The 22774-nt window shown below is 60.5% G+C and overlaps 1 protein-coding gene across 7 annotated transcripts; it reads right to left on the reverse strand.

The window, feature by feature from the left end:
- Positions 1-206: 206 nt before the first annotated feature.
- ATP13A2 (ATPase cation transporting 13A2) lies at positions 207-22606 on the reverse strand. Of its 7 annotated transcripts, XM_075551171.1 has the most exons (30): positions 22435-22605; positions 17172-17266; positions 16874-17056; positions 16646-16704; positions 16366-16483; positions 16074-16153; positions 15010-15087; positions 14790-14859; positions 13833-13967; positions 13665-13731; positions 13457-13588; positions 12417-12572; positions 11973-12083; positions 11845-11891; positions 11573-11761; positions 10682-10888; positions 10277-10372; positions 10045-10201; positions 9843-9963; positions 9616-9740; positions 8978-9138; positions 8760-8876; positions 8591-8670; positions 7928-8080; positions 7753-7849; positions 6683-6906; positions 6425-6576; positions 6125-6294; positions 3656-3771; positions 207-931 (listed from the first exon to the last, which is right to left on the reverse strand). In XM_075551171.1, exons 1-29 carry the CDS (start codon positions 22442-22444, stop codon positions 3661-3663), a joined length of 3501 nt encoding a protein of 1166 aa, XP_075407286.1. In that variant the 5' UTR covers positions 22445-22605; the 3' UTR covers positions 207-931; positions 3656-3660. The 7 variants fall into 7 exon arrangements, with proteins under 7 accessions (XP_075407286.1, XP_075407293.1, XP_075407257.1 ...); XM_075551178.1 differs by lacking the exon at positions 207-931 and having other exon boundaries at positions 3686-3771; positions 6125-6220; XM_075551142.1 differs by lacking the exons at positions 207-931; positions 3656-3771 and adding an exon at positions 5648-6038 and having other exon boundaries at positions 6125-6220; positions 10045-10144; positions 22435-22606.
- Between the last annotated feature and the right edge of the window lie 168 nt (positions 22607-22774).

Consider the following 22774-nt stretch of genomic DNA (forward strand, 5'->3'; position numbering starts at 1 on the left):
AGCTCTTGATATCAGCTCCTCATTCCCCCCACCACTCTCCCTCTCTCATGAACCCTTGATAATTTATAAATTGTTATTATTCTTCCATGTCTTACACTGGCCGATGTCTCCCTTCACCCACTTTTCTGCTGTCTGTCCCCCTGTGATCATTTTCCCCTTTCTCCCCCACCTCCCTCCACCCTCCTGGTAACACCACTCTCTGTCGGTCCTTCCAAACCAATTCTTTTTGATACAGCGGGTCCGTCTGTTTCTTCGATCTTTGGAAGCTTCTTGCATCAGCCAATGTTTAGCCCAAGGACTCTTTCAACATCTCAATTCCAGGATTGAGCCCCCACCCCCTCCAGTTCTTTCGACTTGAGATATGCTGAGCACGTCTTTCTTCTTTAGCGTTCCAATTCCGAGTCTTTGAACATTTCAATATTATAATCTATGCTGTCCTCTTGCGCTGCCCTTTGACCTTCTTTACCTTTGCCTTCGCCACCCTCCTGCTTAAGAGCGAGTCCCGTAGCTGCCATCCGCTTTGATCTTTTCTTTCTTTCCCTGTGGCTCTGCCTGTGGGATGTGCTCTGTGTCCTCCCGCACGCAGCCATCACAGTGTGAAAAGGGAAAGCTTTCCACCACCGGAATCTTTCCGGGACACTCAGCTTTGAGGAGCTCCCCTGTATTTCGGATGCCTTTCAACCCCAGGGCCTCCTCTTCAGGGCTCGGAGATTTCTAGTGGTCAACATTCGGTAGTGGACAGCCAGAGAATCATTCTCGCAGCTGTTGTTGACTCAGCAAAGCGCTGGCTTCCGATGCTCATTAACCCCCTGGCCTTTTCAGCCTGCGTGTGGTTGATGGGGGAAAGCCCTGGCCTTTCAACGTTTGCTCTGCCTGTGGGAGGAGCGAGCCACCAGCCTGGAATGCACCAGTGGAAACTGGTAGAATCTCTCTGTAACATTAAAAAAAAATTTTTTTTAACCATTTATTGGGGCTCATACAATTCTTATCACAGTTCATACATATACATACATCAATTGTATAAAGCACATCTGTACAGTCTTTGCCCTAATCATTTTTTTCTCCTCTTTTCTTTTTTTACATTTTATTAGGGACTCATACAACTCTTATCACAATCCATACATATACATACATCAATTGTATAAAGCACATCCATACATTCCCTGCCCCAATCATTCTCAAGGCATTTGCTCTCCACTTAAGCCCCTTGCATCAGGTCCTCTTTTTTTTCCCCCTCCCTCCCCTTTCCCCCGTCCCTCATGTGCCCTTAGTAATTTATACATCGTTATTTTGTCATATCTTGCCCTATCCGGAGTCTCCCTTCCCCCCTTCTCTGCTGTCCCTCTCCCAGGGAAGAGGTCACATGTGGATCCTTGTAATCAGTTCCCCCTTTCCAACCCACTCACCCTCCACTCTCCCAGCATTGTCCCTCACACCCTTGGTCCTGAAGGTATCATCCACCCTGGATTCCCTGTGCCTCCAGCCCTCATATGTACCAGTGTACAGCCTCTGTCCTATCCAGCCCTGCAAGGTAGAATTCGGATCATGGTAGCTGGGGGGCTCTGTAACATTTTTTATGATCCCTGGTGGCTGCCTATGCCTATGTGGCCCATCGTGGACTGCCGGAATGACGGCCCACCTGCATGTAACCTGACAAGGAGCGGCGTGGTGGTGGTTGGCTGTGATCTGAAAGGTCAGCAGGTGGAAACCAGGGAGAAAGATGAGGCGTTCTGCTCTCGTTGAGTGACAGTCTTGGGAAGCCACAGGGGCAGTTCTCCTCTGTCCTACAGGGTCCCTAGGAGTCTTCCAGGATGAGTTTGTAAATAAATTCAGCTGGATTATTGATCGGGCTCCGTCGCTCCTGGGCCAGGAGCTGACATTTGGGAGGAACAACTGGCTCTTCCTCCTAACCTGTCAGATCTAGGACCACAAACCAAAGCCAAACCACTGCCAGAGGCCACTCCTCTAGGCCGAAGTAGACCCGCCCCTGTGGGGTTCCCAGATGGTAGCTCTTGAACTCTGTGGGAAGTAGAAAGCTTCACCTTTCTTAGGAGGAGCGGCCGCTGGTTTTCAAGTAGCAGCCCGACATACTGGCTTAAGCCTCTGGGTCTCCACCTGGGGAAAGGTTTCATGATGCTGGGCTGTGACATTCCGGTGGCAGGAAGCAACTACAACACGGGCAGGCTGCCAGGAGAGGGCGGCACCGTAGCTTAGGAAGCAGCTTGTTAATGATGGGTTGGCCTTTGGCAAGGGGTTCTTTGGGAGAACTCTCAAGTGCACGAGCTTGGAGAGGCGGGCTGTTGTAGGAGAGGCATGGCCGTGCTATCTGGGTGGCTGTCTCTGTAACCTGCTCTGGTGCTCTCTTGAGGCACTGACATGGCAACGAGGACCTTCTCTGGGAGGTGTTTGGGCTCGGCGGTGCTGTCCAATTGAATGGTATCTATTTACCATACATGTATTGTGGGTCTCTAAGCATCTAGGCCCTTAGTGTCCCCACAAGTGTATTATTAGGCGAGATCAGTCTCTGGAGGGGCGCGCATCAGGCTTGGTCAAGCGGGGAGCGGGCAGTGAGAAAGAGGAAGGCCCTCAATGGGATGGATGGACACGGTGGCTGCAAGGATGGGCTCAAACTTAGAACCACTGAGGAGGGTGCAGGACCGGGCCGTTTCGCTCTGCTGGGCACGGGGTCCCAGTGTGTGGGACTCCTGACCCATTTTCTGGTGGATGCAATCCTGTGGGGTAGCGGGGTTTTACTGTTATGAAGCGGCTCGATGTCAGGGAGTCCTCAGCCCAATTCCTTCTACGTTACGAGGAGCAGCACAGACCCAGGGAGGACCACCAAGGATCTGAGGGGTGTCCAAGCTACCGAAGCTGACCCAAGAATCTCCCCCCGAGCTGACTGAGCCATCCACTGGAGCTGGTGCTTTGAACGCAAGCGTCTAGTCTAGCCACACTAAAAGGACAAACCGATCTGACTCGGAAGAAGTCAGGCCAGAGTGCTCCTCAGGAGGCGAGACTTCGCCTTACATACTTTGGACATGGTATCAGAGGCACCAGCCCCTGGAGAAGGACCTTCTGCTTGGTAAAGTGGCGTGGAGGGCAGTGAAAAGAGGCTGGCAAGATGGACTGGCACAGGGGCTGCTTCCACCAGCTCAGGCAGAGGAACCTTTGTGAGGACGGCGCAGGGCCGTGCAGTGTGTCCTTCTGCTGTGCACAGGGACACGATGGGTCGGGGCTGACTCGAAGTCACCTGACAAGAAGCCATGCTGGCACCTCAAGGTGCCCTCTCCGACCAGCGAGTCAGCGTGCGGCCCCACGGGCGGCAGGCAGGCCGAGGCCTCGGGACAAGGCCTCCCAGGCCACTATTGTTCCTGCGTGGTATGAACGGTGAAGTGCTCACAAAAGGTGTGCAATCTGAACCCACCCAAAAGCACCCAGGAAGAAAGGCCTAGCATTCTGTCATTGGAAACTCAGTTCCACTCTGAAACACATAGGCCCATCAGCCATCCGAATTCCTGATGGTTTGGGTGTGGTTGTGTTCTTAGGTTCAGGCCTGCTTCCTAGTCCAGGCTCCAACTCTGCCTCTTTTCTGCACTGGCCCCAGCCTCATTTCCAAGCCTACTTCCTCTGAGAAGTCCTCCTCCCTGCTCCTTACCTGACTCACAATGTGGGAAGCAGAGAACGGGAGAGAGTGCACATGGATGAATTCTTTTTGTCATCTATTAAGAAGCCCGGCAGGCTGGGTTTCTCGGGTGGAGGGAGGCTTTCACCCTGGAGTTGGAGACAGTCCCAATCACATTTTCATAATTAATAATGTTCCCACGATATCCTCCCCAAGTAGTGCTCCCTTAAAGTTCCCTCTTACAAGCACATGGCCGATTGCTATGTAGCGGCAGCTTTAGCTCAAGGAGCAGACTCCTGCTATTGCTCTCTAGGCTCTGACGATAACCACTCCCCTTACCTGCCCCTGGTGTTAGGTTACTCCTCCAATGCATTCAGGGGCCTTTTTGGGTTAGCCCACTTTGTTGCATATGTGGTTACTTGTAACTAGGAGGGCTTGCACACCCTTAGAGTATATAAGCCTCTGTTGGAACTATATTCTCTCTGTGCGTACCTGGTTCCTGGAAGCATGGTGGCCAAGGTGAGCGCTGGCATGCTTTGTCTTGTCTGATGTCTCTTTAATTTACCTATCAATTACACAACTGCCCATTGGACCTATTTGGTTGTGGGGCTGGTACCCCAGATCACAAGGTGCAGGGCCCAGAGACCTTGCACATTTCCCTGTGGGCCAGCAGCCTGCTCACCTTGATTTGACTGGGTGCCCTTTACCCCATCATGGCCAGGCTGTCCTCAGAGTGGCCCTGTGCCTGGCTGCTCTCCCGGGAAACCCTAAGCCACCTTCTGCCCTGCCCTGTGCACTCCAACCCACTCTGCTCCAGCCCCTGGGCCTTGGCATGTTCCAGCATCTCCCACCATCACCTGGCCTGCTTTGTACCCTTCCATGGGCAGCTGGCCTCTGCAGAGAGCTCCAGACCCCCATCCTACCCAGGCTGGCCCTTCACCCACCTCCCTTCCATGCTCTGCTCCCACTTGCTCCTTGGTTTGGCTCCCTGCAGCCAGGCCCTTGGGCTAGGTTCTGAGCAGCTCCCAGGCAGAGCACGTGTTCAGTTCACGTGCCTGGCACTCGACTGCCTGACACTGAGCCATCAGCTAAGGACAGGGCAGGGATTTGAACCCAGGCCCCTGCAGCCTCCCCTTAAGCTGCATCAGCAGCTCTGAATTGATGGTGGCTGGAGACTCCTCAGGGTTCTTGGCAGGCCATGGCACTCAGTACACCGCCCCCCCCCCCCACCGAGGAGCTAAGGGCACTTTAGGGGCAGTGATCAGCCCTTCCCTGTTCCCCTCCGCCCAGAAGATGAGACAGACTACTGGGCAGCATTTCCCAAGAAGTGGGGCTTGGCCAGTGTGCGTGTGTGTATAAACATATGAGGTCAGGGGGATCCTACCCTTCCCCAGGGGTCGGTGCCTGGGGTTCTGGCTGGGAGATGTGGGCTGAGTCCTGATTTTCATCGGAGGCAGGAACTAGGCCACCAGAGTATCCCAGAGTGTGGGGTGGTGAAGGTAGAAAAGGCGGGGACCGCTCCAGTGCCTTGCTTACTGGGCCCTGACATTCGGTGAGCACATAGCTGTGACAAGCATTTTCACTCCTCAGGGCTGAGTGTGGACGCTGGAGTCAAAGGGAATCAGACTCAACTCTCCCTCCTTGTGTGACTTCCATGCCTCAGTTTTCCCATCTGTAAAATGGGCACAAATAACCCCTAGAACCCTTTGCCACTGTTATCGACTGACTCGACAGCAACCCTGTGGGCAGAGGATTCCACCGCTGGGTTTCCAAGGCTGGCCATTTTTCTGGAGAAAGCCGGCCCATCTCTCCCCAGTGGGGGTGGTAGGGTTACAGGTCAGCTGAACGCGGGCCTGTGAACAGCAACCAGGGCAAGTCATCCCATAGACCAGGAAACGCAGGCCGAGAGGGAACTGTCCTGTGTAACCTGGAAGCTCGGAGGGCAGATGGTGTGCCCTTGGTGGGAACCCACCCCACAGCATCAAGGGAGCAACAGGCTCGGGGCCCAGGTACGGGGCACGTGCGCTGAGCCAGAAAATAACACGACTTTATTTGCTACACGGGCAGCAGCTGAGAGGGGGCTGCTGTCTGTACGTGGACTGGTTTAAACCGAGGGGCAAAAACAGTCCGTGCGTCCCCGGGCTGGGGGCAGGGACAGCCAGGCCGGCTAGCCTGCGGGCAGCAGGACCGCAGGAGGTGGTGGCGTCCCTGGAGGGCGAGTCCCGTGGGTGGCGCGAAGGCCGGAAGTCCAGTGTTCCGGGCGGCGGCGGGGCCTGCACTACCTCCCGGCGCGGGCGGGCGGCGGCGGCCAGGGCTGCTCGGCCAGCTCCCGCTCCAGCCGCCTGAAGCGCTTCTTGGAGGCCCGCTTGGGCCGGAGCCGCCGCCGGCAGGAGGGGAGGCACTGGTCCAGCACGCTCTGCGGGGGCAGAAGGCTGTGCAGGGCCCGCGGCAGAGCCCCGCCCCGTCCCGTCCCGCCCCGCCCTGTCCCTGCCCGGGCCCCACCTCCAGCAGGAAGGCCCCCACCAAGTGGAAGGCCACCAGACCCAGCAGCAGCAGCTTGAAGCAGGTGTCGGTGATGTTCCGGAGCGCCAGCGGGCCCTGCAGGAGGCCGGGGACCAGGATGAGGCCCACCAGGACGGAGCCCAGCGCGGCTAGCAGCACCAGGAAGGGCACTGGGGGCGGGGAGGGGAATCCATCAGGCCAGCGGGACACACCCGCAGCACAAGCCGCCCCCCAGCCTGCCCCCCACGCCCCAACCCCTTCCCCAGTATGCCTGGCAGCCCTGCCCCCCACACCCAGCACCGTTGGTGTAGAGCGGCCGGCGGAAGGGTGCCCCCTTGGACATGGCGGCGGCCAGGATGAGGTACTGGAAGCTGGACAGGGAGAAGACCACCGTGTTCTCATAGTTGGGCAAGTTGTCTGGAGCGGGCACGGTCCTGTTCAGAGGCACGAACCTGGGCACAGGGGGTGGGGTGTAAGCGCAGTGGGAGGGGCGAGGCAGGGGGGACAGTGGGGATGCGGGGGTGAGGTGGGGGGCGACCTGGGCAAGGCCCTACTCACCAGGGCTGGGCCACAGTCATGAAGTAGCCTCCCAACTGGATGCCAGCCATCAGGGCCACCTGTAGCAGAAGGCTGCCCAGCACGGGCACGCTGAGCAGGGCCCCCGGTGGCCGCGCCCGGCCCAGCACCAGCGCCGGCCCCGTGCGGCTCATGAGCACGGCCACCGTGGTGGTGATGCCCAGGTCGATGGCCAGGAACTGCATGTCGCTCAGGTTGGTGTTGACCTGCAGGCAGCGGGGCTGAGGTTGTCATTCTTGGCCCTGGCCAGGCCTCCCCTCCTGCGTTGCTCTGGTCCTCCTCCCACCTGACCCAGTCTGAGGAGGCGAGCCCCAAGTCTGGTGTGGGAAACATATCCCGGCCTTCTGGGAGACTCCTCACAGCCCTGGAGGGCAGGGAGAAGGCCTGGCTGCTGGCCGAGGGATACTCAGTACCAAGGGGTAGGTCCCCTGCCCTCAGGAACTCGGCCTGATGGGGGAGGGGCAGCTCAGCCTGAGAGTTGGGCCTTAGTTTAGCTTGTGAGGGCTCCTGCCTTGGAGGAAGTGCCTGGATTCTCCGTGGGCAGGGTGGGAATCAAGAACAGGAGCTGCAGGGCCCCTGGCATCACCTCATTCTGGGGGAGCGGGGCAGGGGAGAAAAGACCCAACCCAGTGTCCTGCCCCTCCTGGATTCCCGGCTGCCTCACCCCTGCCTGGGCTCTGCCTCCGTCTCCCCTGCAGATAACTCTCCCAAGAACAGGGACTAAAGTTCAGCATACGACAGTGGCTCCCATTTGGGGGGACCTATTGTGTCAGAATGAACCAAGGGGGGAGGGGGCAGTTGATTAAGCACTTGACTGCTGACCAAAAGGTTGGGAGTTCAAACTGCTAGCTGCTCTGCGAGAGAAAGACTTGGCAGTTGGCTCTCATAAAGATTTACAGCCTCGGGATCCTCTTGGGGTGGATCCACCCTATCCTGGAGGGTGACTGGGAGTCGGAATGGACTCAGCCGTGAGCTGGGTGCTTGGTGCTCCCCTCACCTCATGTAGCCTCATCTCGAGGGCTTGCCCCCCTGCCCTGCTAGCTGGCCCTCACCGTGTAGAGGATCAGGACAGAGATGAACTGGGTCAGGCTGTACAGAGCCATGTACTTGAAGACGCTGAACGACGTGTCGAGAGAGCACCGGCCTTCCCTGCGGCAGGGGCATGGGTGTTAGGGGCCAGCTCGGCTGATGCCCCAGAGCCCCCGCCTGCCAGCCCCGCCACCTCACCTGATGACCTTGGGCACACACTCGATACTGGCCAGGCTCGAGGTGAAGGATGAGACCACGGAGGCCTCAGCCTGAGAGAGCGAGATGCCCACGTCGGCTGCCTTCAGGGCCCCGCAGTCGTTGGCGCCATCCCCGCACATGCCCACACAGTACCTGGCAGGGAGGGGCAGGCAGGTGGGGCCCAGGTCTCCCCCTGGTTTTGGGTATGTGACTCCGCCCCTCTTTAGCGGCTGGCTCCCAGGTTTGCTGGGAAGGGATTCCTGCATTCCTGTGTCATGGAGGCTGGGGTGCCCATGGCCTGGAGCTCTGACCCTGAGGAGCAAAGCTCCACCCTGCACATGGGGCAGGCTGGGGTTCCAAACCCCCACCAAGGAATCAAAGCGGGCAGTTCAAATCCACCCAGAGATATTGAAGAAGGAAAGGCCTGATAATCTGCTCCCACCAAGATCCCAACCAGAAACAGTCCTGCTCAGGCACCTTGGCCTTGCTCTCCCACGCTCTCGGGCTTTAGGCGCTCAGTGCATAGGTGCTGGGGTTGTTTGCAGCACACTGAGGAGTGCCTGCCTGGTGATGGCCGCTCTCCTCCACCCGGATTTGTGGGCAAGCTCACTCGGACAGGCTTGCCCCCGCCCTGCCCCCCACAGGCCTGCCCACAGCACTCACTGCAGCTTCTGCAGCTCGCACACCAGCTGGGTCTTCTGCTCAGGGGCCATGCGGGCAAAGACAGTGCCCTGGACCAGGACCTGGCACAGGGAGGGGAGGGAATGAGGCGGCCACCAAGGACAAGTTAAGAGGAGGCCTCGGCTGAGCTGGGAGGGGCCGGCCACCCTACCTTGGGCAGCAGCTTGGGGAAGTGCTTCAGTAGGATGCTGAAGGTGGCCCCACTGAGTGCCAGGTGGCGGGAGCGGAGGTCTGGCTCCAGGGTGTAGCTTTCGGCCTGCACAGGGTCCTGGGGGCCCAGGACGTTCAGTTTAGATCCCCTACCCACACTGGTGAGGTGGGACCAGGTGGGTGGCAGAGGGGTGGGGCTGGGGACTCGGGCAGCCTCACCTTAGCCCCATTCATGGCTGCAGAGGTCTCCACAGGCAAGAACTCCAGAGAGGCAGGCTGGCCCCGCTCAGGGGGCACGGCATGCACGATGACCAGCCGCTCCTGGGGTCCTACCATGCCACAGCCCCGGGCCACAGTGACTGCGGTCTGCAGGTTGTCCCCTGGGGAGCATGGGGCAAGGTCAGGGTCCTTACCCTGACCCTTCAAGGCGTGACAGGCCACCACTCACAAGCTGGGCAAGTTACCCATGCCCCTGGCCGCCTGGCTCCTTGTGTATAAAAGCAGGTGCCAACGGGCTTCAGAAGAACCAGGCCGGGATGCCAGTGCACAGACAAGTCCCTGCTGTGTGAGTCTCCTGAAAGGGGGTGCCCGTGACCGCCTGCGCTCTACTGTGCGGCTCGGCCACAGGACCTTTACTGGCTCCACAAACCGGTCGCAACCTTTGAGGCTGGCACCATTGTTCCTGGTTCTCAGAGATGGACAGTGGGACCCCGAAGGTGACAACACAGCTGGCGAGTAGCCAGGCTAGACCCCGGGCCATCTGACACCAAGCCTGGGCTCCACGGCCTCATCTGTTAAATGAGGGATGCTGTGAGGCTCCCATCCAGTAGAGGGGGAAGGGCCTGCCTGCTCAGTACCTGTGACCATGACAGTGCGGATGCGGGTCCTCCGTAGAGCCTGGATCACTGGCGTGCTCTGTGGCTTCAGTAGGTTCCTCATTACCAGCAGTCCCAGGAGGCTCAGCTCCTGCTCCACAGTGTCCCTGGGGGATGGATGGGCAGCCCCAGGTCAGAGGTCCTCTCCATGGCCCCTTGGGCCTTCAACCCAGTCCTCCAAGGGGGCAGGGGCACTGCCTAGGGCCCACCTCGTCAGCTGCTGAGCTGCCCCCAGGTCAGGAACCATAGGCAGGGGCTTGCCGGCGAGCGCCACCACGCGATAGCCGGCAGCTGTGTGGCTCTGCAGTATCTGGGCAAAGTTGGCGGGCACTGGCAGGGAGAGGCGCAAGTGAGCAGGAGGAGGCTTGAGGCTGGGGCCCTGCCCCTGCACGCCAATGCCGGAGTAGTCACCTGTCTCAGGTCTGCAGAGGCCTGCCACCAGCTCCGGGGAGCCCTTGACGTAAGCCTCGGGCTGTGTGGCCCCTGGCCAGGTCACCACCACGTCCATGCGCTGCAGGGTGGACGAGAAAGGGAAGCGGCAGAGGATGCTGACGGGCACTGGGCGCTCCTGTGGGTAGAGAGACCACTGAGGTGCTGTAGAGAGCCGGCCCTTCGGCCCTAGCCCCAGCCCCCCTTGGCTTACCGCTCCCTGCAGCTGGGACACCCCAAGCAGGGGTCTCATCACCGCCAAAACCTGGGTGTCCAAGGCCCTGTCTTCTGCCGGTGCCTCCTCCAGGACCTGGGAAACAGGCAGAGATGGTTGGCCAGAAGAGACAGCAGGAGAGATTCGAGCTAGACTTGTGGAGGCAGGGCAGTGCAGAAGTGAAGGACTTGGGCTCTGGGATGGGGAAGACAGTGTCTAAACTCTGGCCTTGTCCCTGGTGGGGTGACTCGGACCCCTGACTCCCTATCTGCCCCAGCCTGCTTTCCTCCTGGGAAGCAGGAAACCTTCCTGGGGAGACCTGAAAGGAAGGCAAGGTCAGCTTGCTGAGGGCCTAGCTGCCCAGAGGGTGGGGTGGGGCTGAGCTGAGGCACTTGACCTCCTCACCCAGCCTGTAGACTCCACCATCTTGAGGTCCATGGGGTCGCCCATTAGGGTGTCTTGGAGCTGGCTGAGGGTGTGGCAGGTGGCCAATGCTCGGAGCAGGGGCCCCACGGGCAGGTGACGGGGCTCTGGGACCAGCGGCAGGAACACCTGCCCCTTCAGGGGCACCACACCCATCACGTCCAAGCCGTCCTCTGTGAGGGTCCCCGTCTGCAGCGGAGGCAGGGTGGCGGGGAGCCTGGTTAGGAGCCTTGCCTGAGAGCCCCAGCTGGCCTAGGACAGGACACTTTCTGCCGGCTCCCCTTGCTCTCCCCGCCCCCCAGGCCTGACTTCACTCCCTCCTGGAGGTGTCTGGGAGCTGGAGGGAAACTTGCTCCAGAGATGGGGAGCGTTCCACGAATGAAGGAGGGAGAGAATGAATGAGTGCCTTTTCCCAGTGCACTTCAGCTGTCCACTTATACCAGGAGCCCTTCGCCAGCACGGCAGCCACTCCTGTGTGAAAGCTCCCGGTGGGTCCAGGAGTAGCCTGCCTGTCTCTGTCCCCAGCCAGGGCCTCTCAGGTGCAGCTATCCCACCTGTCCCACGGCTCCCAGAGCAGCCTCTGCTTGGAGCAGTCATCTCTTGGGGCCCCCCACCGACTACTTGACCAGTCCCCGCTCCCTCCCTTCAGCACCCTGGCGCACTGAGCGTGGCAGTGGCCAGCTGCAGTCCCTCGGTGGTGTTCTCTGATCAAACAAGAAATGGCTGTGGACATAGCATCTGGCTGTACGTGGGGGCTTGGCGGGATCCCGTGAGTGTCCCCACCTTGGGACAGAGCATGGCACCCAGCAGATTCTCAGTCAACGAGGGCAGCCTATGGGTCCCCGCCCCGACTGCCCATGCTGCAGCGCCCACCTTGTCAAAACACACCAAGTGCAGCTTGCCGCCCAGGTTGATGCGCATCGGGTGGATGCAGAAGATGCCCTGCTTTCGCAGGCGGCTCTGGGCATACAGCGTACACACCGTCATGGCAGCCGGCAGGGCGGGCGGGACCACCACGGTCACCAGATCCAGAGCCCGGATCACAATCTCCTTCAGTGGCACCTGGCAGGAGGCGCCATGAGTGCCACCGGCCGGGCCGGGGCAGCACCCAACCACCCCCGCTTCACAGGCCCCTTGAGACAGACCTGGTTGTGGTGGAGGATGAAGATGCTGTAGGCGGTGCCCAGGAGAGCTGGGGACACAGAGCAGGGACTGAGTGGGACCAGGCCGGGCAGTGGGGTCACTGGCAGCATGGGGTGCATGGGATACTCACCCAGGACGGAGAGGGCAGCCACAAACTTCATGCTATGCCTGTAGAACTTGAAGTTCAGGGGCCGGGGATGCAAGATCGAGCTCACCAGGCTCCCTTTAGCCGTGCAGAACCCTGGGAAGGAGCCAGGGAAACTGAGGCAGAGCAAGCCACTAGAGCTGGGTGGGGACACTGGGTCCCATGCCCAGGTGGCAGGAGCCTGCTGGGAGTGACTGCTCTCCTCAAGAGAGGCAGGCTCTCCTGCTTGCCACACCCCTTGCCCATCCACTCTAGCTTAAATGCTTGCCCAGTCTCCTTAGTACCGATGGGGAAACCGAGGCCCAAGGAGCAATGACATTTACCCAGGTCCCAGGCGGGTCAGCAGCTGGGCTGGGTGTGGGGCCCTGGGCCTGCCACCTCTCCTGTGGGTGTTTAGCTGAGCATTGTGCTTGTGAGCCTGGCTCCTACCTGTGCGTGTCACCACTGCCAGGACATGGGGTCCTCCGTAAGCCCGGGCCTGCAAGATGCAAGTCCCACAAAAAAGTGTGTGCCGCCGGTGGGTCTCTGGGCTGTAGGGCCCTGGGCCGGCCGGCAGGGCCGTCTTCAGGACCGGAACACTCTCTCCTGGGAGGGACAAAGTGTGAGGCCTGGGGAGAGGGGCTCCATGCCCCTCACTCCTGCCAATGGGAACGGAAGGGCCGACTGGCTGGGACCGCTTCGTAAGCCCTGTCTCTGGGAGCTCTCCTCACTAGCTAAACCAGTGCTATTCCAGACAGGGAAGGTGAGGCCCAGGGAGGACATAGGGCGGCAATCTTGCAAGGCCACGTGCCAGCCGGTCACCAGGGAACACCTCTAGGGGTGGGAGGTGGGAAGGGTGGTCACAAAAAATGTGGGCACACTTGTGCTGGGGGGGGGGGTAGTGGGTCTGGAAAACTTTCTCTTGTTGGGATTACTATAATGAACACCACGACTTCATTTGCTAATTGAAACCGCTAAAGACGGGGAAGATTCACCTCTGTAAAGCACCCCCCCACACACACACATCCTGCCCCGCAGTCCCACCCTGCGGCGGCGGCGGCAGCAGCAGGGTTGTGACAGGTGAGGCAGGCCAGGATGCAGCCCCTTTGAGTCACACCGACCTCATCCACTCCCACAGGCTCTGCCCCGAGCCTCCCACCCTCCCGGGCCTCGAGCACGCAAACGGAGGGGCTGCCGTCGTCCCAACACACTGTCCCCGGGCACCAGAATGGTTGGAGGAGGCAGCGGGCACACGGGGCGGAACAGAGGCGCAGAGCCTGATGGAGCACCTCACACCCCATCCGTGAAGGGAGGAGGGGGTGGTCCGGGGCGCAGGGCAACTCCTTCGCCGCAGACATGCGCACACACAGTATACCTGCTCCCCGGGACTATCCACCGCGGGAAGTTAAGCAACGCGAGGCGAAGGCGGCAGGCAAACGCGAGCTTCTGCGGCCAAGCAGAGGGCTCTGGGCAGAGGGGGCCGGGCTGACCTGTGAGAGCGCTCTCGTTGACCACACACTCGCCCGCCACCAGGGCGGCATCGCAGGGCAGCAGCCCCCCCTCCTGGGGCAGCACCAGGCAGTCTCCGGGCACCAGATCGCTCGAGTCCACCCAGTCCACCTCTGGGGGAAGGAGGAGCCTCAGTGCAGGCCGGCCACCAATGGCACCCCCGCTGTCCCGCCTCCGCCCAGTTCTTACCTCCTCCTGGCCGGGACACGCACACCTGCACAGACAGCTTGACCATGTCCCTCAGGGTCTGACTTTGCTGTGGGACAAGGGAGGGGTGGGTGGAGGTCCTTGGGGACTCACCTGTCCCCGAAGCCACCTCCTGCCTCGTCTTACCCCACCCCACTTCACCCCACCCACCTTTCTAGTTTTGTACAGTGACAGGCCAATGGAGATGGTGGAGACGATGAAGATGCACAGGGCGTACCCGTAGTAGTGGTCGGCTAGCCACAGCGCAATGCTGAAGGCCTGCAGCCCGTAGTACGGGTTCAGTACCTGCAAGGGGAGCGGGGTGCAGGGAACACATCAGGACCACGCCGTCGGGGAAGCCCAGTCAGAGGCTCATGGGTGCAGAGGCCTGGCAGCTCCAGAGGACTCTAGCCAGGACCTGATCCCAAACAGTCTCCTAGTCAGACTTGACCCGGCCAGTTGTCGCTTGAGCCCCATCTTCTCCAGGTGTTGGGGACACTGACAATGATGGTGCCACCACTACATGTCCCAACTGTCACCCAGCAGTGACCACTCAGGCACAAGGGTGAGCCACCTGCCTGACACCCAAGCCCATAGCAACAGCACACTGGGGTTTAGGGCCCGTGTCCTGGTCAGAGGGATGGGGCGCTCCTGTTTCACTCAGTCCCAGTAGCCCCCTTCTCAGAAGACTACTGAGTCCCCTCCTGGCAAGGAAACTTTGTACTTTGCCCACAGACCAGGATGAAGTGAAGGTATCTGCTTTGGCAGCTCCCCCTCCCCCCCTCCCCTGCCCATTGTTCCAGCATATTCCAACCACTCTACCAAGCTCAGCTTCCTCAGAGGGGAACAGAGTCTAGCCCTCACCCCTCCCTCCCCCCGGGCTGCTGGACAACAAAGGCGGCTGACCATGCCCAGGGACCCGTCTTCTGGTACACATCAGATGCTCAGGCAGGGTGGGCTTGTTCCCAGCCCCCTAAGGCCCCCATTCAATCCTAACCTCCAGCCCAGGCCTGGCCCAGCTAGAACCACCAGTTCCGAGGCCTGGCTTCTTGCCAGCCAAGCTGGGCTGCTGCATCACCACTGAGAAAGCCAGGCGTGCCCAGCTGGGGTGAGGCCTAGGCACCCTACCTCGTCCACCAGCAGCTGGAGATAGGACTTGACTGGAACACTGATCACGTTGGGGCCGAAGACAGCCTTCCTGTAACAAAGGCAGTGGTCACATTGCCAGGCGGCTGGACCTTGCAGGGAGGTTCGGGTTCCCTGTTTTATAGCTGGAGAAGCCAAGGCCCGGAGAAGGCAGGAGACGAGAAGGCCACACCAGGGCGGGCAGGTTGGGGGTAGCACCCACCTCACAGTGCGGTCCTGGAGGCTGAGTCCACAGCGCGAGATGTGGATGTCATCACAGGTGCGGCCCTGGTCCAGGAGGCTGTGGGGTGAGTGTCAGGGACACTTGTGTAGGCCATGGGGGAGGTGCCCTGTAGCCCCACTGTGCTCAGGCCCTCCAGACCTTCTGGTCACTTCTGCCACGTGACACGTCAGGTGAGGGGGAAAGCAGGCCACCCGCTAACTCTGGGGTTCACTTTCTTTTTAATTCTTCTGAGCCTCACCCCCCCCTCCCTCCCGGGGAAAGCAAGCACGGAGACTGAGCTGCTGCTGAGAGCATTACAGGGACAAGAGCCCAGGAGGATGACTCAGGCACGTGCCACAGTCCCGTGTCGGGCAGGGCAGCGGCAAGCCCCTGGGCAGCTGAGTGAATATCAAGCACCACTTCATGCTCTCTAGGCAGGGCCTGGGACCCAGCCAGGGACAAACATTGGGGCTTTGGCTGCTGTTCCTACGGCACGGCAGAGGGGCCCTGGCCTCCTTGACACCGCAGTCCCTGCAGGCCCTGGTCTGTGTGTTAGGGTGTATGCTGGGAAAGCCCACAGTGCGGAAGACTTAAGGGACCTACCATCGGTGAGGGTGGGTGATGTGGGACTCGAGAACCCACCTTTGCCCCCCCCCTCAGGTGAGGGAACCAGAGGTGCTTGCTCCAACTGGGACCAAACTCCAGGCGCTTTGCTGGCTGCTTCTCTCCCCACCTCTCGTCCCTAGCTGTTTCCTGGGCCACCCCAAGACTCAGGGGCATGTGGGGAGCTAACCCCCATGAGGAGCTTAGGCGTGGAGAGAGAATGAACTAGACTCAGCCCGCCACCTGGTCCCAAATCACACTCTCATGCACCGAGCAGGACTACCTGGGGCAGAGGCTGTGGCTCAAACTCGCTGCCCCACCTTGGAGCCCACCCTCGGGGCAGGCTTGGCTCCTGCTGTGGACCGAGGCTGGGCAAGGCAGAGACAGCCCAAGGTCCCCCGTGCAGAGGCCAGAGCTTTGCTCCCACCCAGGATGCCTGCATGGCTCTGCCCTGACCCTACCTGACTTGGCAGAAGGCTTGCTGGGTGTCAGTCCAGACATAGCGCTGGCCCCGGAAGAGGTAGTACCTCAGCACACACGTCTGGGTGGGGGAAGGCGGGCAGGTGTGTGCCCACGGAGAGGGGGAATGAGAGAGACCAGTGTCATGGGATGAGGCTGGGGGTGAAGCCAAGGTTAGACAGCATTCCAGAAGGTGCTCAGAGAATATGGGGCCCACCCCCGCCTTGTACACAGGTGAGACTGAGGTCCAGAGGGGTGGGGGCTTGTCCAGCAGTCAGCTGGTGGGCTACTGACCCCCTCCTCCTTCTGGTGGAGCTGAGTGGTGTCCTGCCACGTATATTCTGGTTCTGCTCCCACGGCCGCTTGGCTCCGGCCGTCTTCTGGCTGCATTGGGTCCAGGCTGGGGAGGTAGCTGGGTGCGGGTTGGGGTGTGTTACTTGGAAGCTTTCTTAGCACCTCTCTGCCCCACAATCACCCACCCACCCACCCTGGAAGTTGGGGCTACTAAGCTCAGGGCCTTTAGAGGGAGGAAAGGGGAAGCAGGGGCTTCTGGGAGGGGGCAACGGGCTCTCACCTGGCCTCACTGAGGGCCTCCGTCTGCACCTGGACAGTATGGAGCTGCCAGGAACTATCCTGGAACACAGGAGTGTGGGCTCAGTCCTGGGGGAGCCCCCAGCCTGGGAGGCCCTGGGGAAGGTACACAGCAGGGTGCTGGGCAGCTTCCTCCAGATCCACCACCTGTATGCCCACTGCTCAGAGGGGAAGGCCAAGGCCCAGAGAGAATGTCCTCCCAGAGCCTCACCTCTCGGTCTCTTGTTTCGATGACGAGTGTTTCGGCGCGGGCCAGGGTGCACGGCTGGAGCCGGAGCCGCACGCCCCACCCCGGCTTCCACCGGAACAGCAGCAAAGGGATCCCGGCCATCAGCCAGACCACGGCATGGTAGCCCACGGCCCTCCATGGATGGCCACAGTAGCCGCTGAGCCTCTGTGAAGGCAGGCCAGCCGGCAAGAGAAGGCCAGTGAGGGGCAAGGTGGGAGAAGGCAGCCAGGTTGCTAGGGTGGGCCGGGGTATTCTGCTCCCCCCGCCCCCCCAAACATACCATGGATGAAACTGAGGAGCTGAGGGGATCGACAGATGTCTCTATCATCAGGGTCCCATAGCTGGCGGGTGGGTTGCCCACGAGGGGGCTGCTGTCTGTGGACAGAGGGACACGGTCATCTTACATGCTTGTCTGAGGTCCCCACATCTTGCATCTGGCCGCTGCTGCTGGCTCCTGCTATATCTGATGATCTCTGCTGAGTGTGGGCCCCAAGTGGGGTACGCTGCTCCATCATCAGTGACTCAACTGCTTCGAGAACTGTGCTCGCCAGCCCACTTTATACCAGCTGGCTTTATATTTCCCCCACCCCTGTGACCAGATCTGGCCCAAGGAGAGGCTAGAAGTAGAGTGGACAGATGAGTGTCAGGCCTGCAGATGGCTGTGGAGCCTGTAAGGACCCTGAAAGAAGAAGAATGGGGACAGGTAGAGGGACCCAGCCATGAGGTGTGGCCAGGAGAGGAAGAGCCCCTCCAAGCCTGGGGAGAGAAGCTGCTTCCAGGGCCCACCTGTACAGTTAATCGGGTGCCCATTTCACAGATGGGAGAAGCTGAGGCTCAGGGAACAGCAGCTGACAGCTCTATTGAGGGGACGTGTCTTTCTCCTAGTCTCTTACCAGGGGTGGTCTTGGTGCAGTGTACAGACAGACAGGGTACTCTGCAGTGGGCTAGGGGGCTACTGCTCCCATCCTCAGACAGCCTCCCGTCAGAGCATCTCTAAGGTTGGCCCCCGGAGCACCTGCTAGGCATGCTGATGCCCGTGCCCCCGCCAAGCCTGCTGGACCAGTGCTGAGCAAGAGGTGGGTGCAGCGTGCTGCAGGTTCCAGAGGATTTCCAGAAAAGCTCACTGGGGTCAGGGAAGCCAGTGGGGGCGGGGCGGGGCATGATGCAGTATAGGGAGGGTGACTTTCGGGGGTCCCTTCCTCCCCTGAATGGGGGGCTCTGCCCCCGGCACTGCACTCAGGGAATACTCTAATGCAGTGGTCCCCAACCTTCCTTATGCTGCAACCCTTGATGCAGTTCCTCATGTGGGGGTGCCCCCCAACCACAAATTTATTTTCCTTGCTACTTCATCACTGTCACTTTGCTACTCTTATGAATTGGGTGACCCCTGTGAAAGGGTTGTTCGACCCCTAAAGGGGTCTCAACCCACAGGTTGAGAAGCGCTGCTCCAACTCTGTGAGGTCAGTGTGATGGGCATCCTTTTCGCAGGAGACAAGGACGCTCAGGGGTCACACAGCAAGCAGGTGGGAGGAGCACAGCAGACTGGCTGGCCCAGCCTTCTGCTGTGGACCTCGAGGCCCCGCCTGGGGACTCCTGCGACTTGGGGCCATCATGTGAGCCCTCAGACCTGGCAGCCTGCCCTCTCTGCTCCCTAGCTTGCATCTTCTCACACCCGAGGCAACAGTAATTGCAGCAGTCACAATGATAACAAGAGCAGAGAATCCGCCAGGGATTTCCTGGGAGATAGGAGCCAGCAAAGCCCCAAGGCCTCACGTGACCCTCTCAGCCACGAGGGGACCATTTACACAGCAGGGGGCTGTGGCTCAGAGGGGCACGACCCGCCCTCCCACACTGCCAGAGGACAGGCCTGCCCCTCCTGAAGCCTCAAGCCTCGAACAGCCAGATCCCCACCGGATGGCCAGCCCCTCCCTCGTCCACTGGGCCGGTGTAGAAACTAATGGTGGGTTCACTCCTTCAGGGAGAGCTTGGAATCAGGGGCATCTCAACACACACACACACCGTCTCACCACATTCACACACACAGACATACCACTACACACACACACCATTTCACACACTCTGACATGCACATTTGCACATTCTCGCTCTTAAACAAGTTCCACACAAAACTGTGGGCTCTGCCTTCGGCACTGCATGCGAGGAATACTCCATGAGGTCAGTGTGATGGCATCTCACCCCATTCACACACATATACAAACACACGACCTCACATACCATTGCACGCACATCCACAGTTCTCACACTTATACAATTCACACCCCAACACCACCCAATATAGACATACCACCTCACACACACACACACACACCATTGCACACACGCGCATAGTTACACATTCTCACACACTCTTACAATTCACATATCCCGCCACACACACCATCTCACCGCATTCACCCTCATGTGTACAGACATACCTCCCCCACGCTGACTCCCATCATTTCACACACACGGTTACACATTCTCTCACACTCTTACTACAGCCACTAACTGGAGGGAATGTAGCCTCCAGACAGGTGGGTCAGGCCACCTAGGTCTGAGTTGCCCCCTGTGTGCAGGGGCACCCAGCCCGGGACTCCGGAGCTGTGGGGCACTGTGGACACCAGTTGGTCTCCCCTGGTGCTAGCCCAGCCCCAAGCAAGTCCTGTCAGGGCAGGAGCATGGCTTCCCTCCCTTCCTGATGTTGGTCCATGGACAAGCAGGAGCCAATGGGGCAATGGCCACTTACGACCACTGACACAGCGTGGTGCGCTGGCGTCTCCGGTTCTTTGCCATCAACGAGCTCCTCTTTCAGTCTGCCAGGCCTGTGGACCCTGGAGTCCCCGTGTCTTTTTTTTGCCAGAGGCTTTTGCCTGACTGGAGACCTGCTCCTTAGAGTGGGGCACGGTGGGCAGTCTGTGGCCATTGGGGCTGTTCTAGGGGGGCTCCCATGATGGAAAGCAGGGGTCCCTTGGGCTATGGGGGGTTTATTTCCAGCCAGGCCCAGTTTTCCATGTCTTACTCCCCACAACCCCAGGAAGTGGGTACCCTTTTTAATCCTTGTTTTGCAGATTAGAAAACCAAGGGCCAGAGAGGTTAGGTAAGTTGCCGGAGGCCCCCCGGGCCAGCGGGTGGTAGCCTGGCTCCTGAGTCCATGCCTTTAGTTACTGCATCGTCTGTGTTTTATAAGGCAAGGCCTTAGCTTCTCCGGGCTTCCCTGTCCAACCTGCAGAGTGAAAATCCCAGGGCAGCCTGAGCAGCAGCCAGGCCCCATGGGCGGATGCAGGCTGGGCTGCCAAGGAGGTGTGGTTTCTGCTGCGACCCACTTCTCAGGCTCTCCTGGCCGGTGCCACCACTCCCCCTGCACCCAGGGTACAACTGCCGGGCCTGTGGCCCTGCAGGCCAGTGGCTTGGGCTTGCCCCGGGAGAGGAACCAGTCTACTCATCTGGCTTCTCTCCCCATTTTGCAAGTGAGGACAGAGCTTTGGAGGGGCAGGTGCGCATGGACTTGTCTCTTAGCTTCTCTGCTCACCACACCCACGGATTCCACACGCTCCCTACGGAGCTCACCTGGGGCCTCACCGTCCTGCTCACAGCGCCTCCCAAGCAGGGCGGGCTCAGGCACCACGGAATCAAAGGGTGGCTGCCCACCCCTCTGCTGCCATAACTGCGTGAGGGTGACACTGCTAGGAGTCACTGTACCCACCCCTTGCCTGATGGGAAGTGCAGAGGGGCCCAGGAGCTGCTTACTGGGCCCCCTCCATCACTCGCTCCCCCAGTGTTCACTCTGGAAGGTTCTCTCTTGGGCCTACCCTACAGCTATCACTGCCCAGTCAAGCTTGGAGAGGGAAGGGAGAGGGGCAAGAGGGAGGACGTCTCAGCCACGGGCCCAAGTAAAGGCACCTTTCCCACCTGACACCTGCCGAAACTCGAGTGTCCACACTTTCAAAACTCGGGTGTCCACACTTTTTTCTGTGCACATCGCAGGCTCCCCAACAGCACCCTGGCTCAGGCACCCCAGCAGGCGTTGCTGTGTTGGAGAACTTTGGAGCAACTGACCTCTGACCTGGCAGCACCTCGGATGCAGTGTTAGAAGCACTGACTCAGCGACCCTTCACCCGCCACCATCTGAGGAAGGGGAGCTTTATTAGCTCCACTTCACAGTTGGGGAAGCTGAGGACCAGGCTGTGATGTTCAGAAGCAGCCAGACATGGGAGCTCTGAGGGTCCCATTCCTCTTAGCTGGTCCGCAGAGCACCCCCACCCGCCCCAAGCGAAGGATGGGGGATGGCACTCCTTTAGGGTGAAGCTGCCTCTGGGACCCTAAAGGAGCAGTTCTGCTCTGTTCTATAGGGCCGCCAATGGACTCTGTTTCAGGGGGCTTGGTTTGGTTTGGAATGACAGTGCACAGAGGGGAGAATGATCCTGGAGGGGTTGGAGTCAAAGCCATTTGGGAACCTCTGGCTTCCCGTGGAAGCTGGGCTTCCTGCTGGTGACCTGGCAGCAGCCCAGGGCAGCAGTGTGGCCTCCTCTCTTCATGGTTGCCCTGGGACCGACCAGGCGGAGCGGGAAGTGGGGAGGGCATGAAGATCTATCAATAGCATCCAATCGCTCTTATCTGTGAACCAGGCAGCCAGCTTCCCCCAGTCCTCCTCCCTTTCCCTGAGAAGGGTGGGATGTGGGGGGAGATGGGGACTGCAGAGCAGGGTCAGCCTTGGGGGGGCCTATGGCTGAGGTCTCAGGTCTGTGTGGCTGAGCCATGGGCCTCATTCGCAGCCAGCACACACCCACAGCTGCTGCCCAGCGGGTTCTGACTCATCGTGGCCCCTGGTGTGAGGAGGGGACTGCTCCTTCCTATTTCTTTGGCTGTTATCTTGATGGGGGCACTTGGCAGGCCTTTCTGCCAGTGGAGCTTTTGGGCAGGTTGTGGCACCACACCCGGAGACCTCATTCACATTCCACTCGGGCCAGAAAAGGGTGCTTGGAGGGTGTGGTCCTTAGCTCTGGGTGATGACAAGGTTCCTCTGGGAGCCTGGGGCCCAAGGGATGGAGTGATGGTGCCCCAAGACTCGCCTGTGATAAAGATCATCCATCTGGCCACGAGGGGCACCTGCCCGGAGGGAGGGAGCCCCAGATGCCCCCGGCTGCAGCGGCCTCCCTGCCTCTTGCCTCCACCGGCCCTACCTGAACAGTCACTAAGGACCAGAGTCCGGTGGGCGGTGGCCGTCCCCCACGCCAGGCTCCCAATTCGCTCTTGCACCTGCGCCGGAGCGCTCTCTCTCACGGCAGCCGGGCTGGGGAAGGCGGGCCGGAGGGCACCGGCCCCGAGAATCCGGGCTCCCAGGGGAAGGCTCTGGGAGCCAATTCCTGAGACTGGGGGGGTGGGGGGGTGCTGGGCCGGAGACCCAGCCGTCCGTCCGCCCGCCCCGCGGGCCGCTCCGCTCGCCCGAGCCCCCAAGGTGGACGTGTCACTCTGCTGCAGGTGCGATCTGGAGCAGGCCGGGTCCGTGCGGGCTCCCGGCTGGCAGGCCCGGGCTCGGCACTCACCTGCGCTCATGCCGGCGCCTCCCGCTCATCGCTGGCCTCCGCGCTGCGCTACCCAGCCGCGGGGGCGCGGGCCGGGGCCGGGGCGGGGCGGGGCGGCCGGGAAGCGGACCGCGGCACCTGGGAGAGGGGCGGCCGGCCGGCGCGCGCACTCGCTCGCTCCCTCGCTCGCTCGGACGCTGTCGCAGGCGGGGTGTGCGCGCCGCCTAGCTCCGCCCCGCCGACTGCGGCTCCACGTGCGCGGGCCGCGCCGCCCCGCTGCCTGCTGGGACTTGTAGTCCGAGCCGGGTCTCCGGGCCCGGGCCGGCCTCCGCCACGAGCGCACCGAGGCCCGACGCGGGGG

This window comes from Tenrec ecaudatus, chromosome 1 (assembly GCF_050624435.1).
Source record: "Tenrec ecaudatus isolate mTenEca1 chromosome 1, mTenEca1.hap1, whole genome shotgun sequence".
Taxonomy (NCBI): Eukaryota; Metazoa; Chordata; class Mammalia; order Afrosoricida; family Tenrecidae; genus Tenrec; species Tenrec ecaudatus.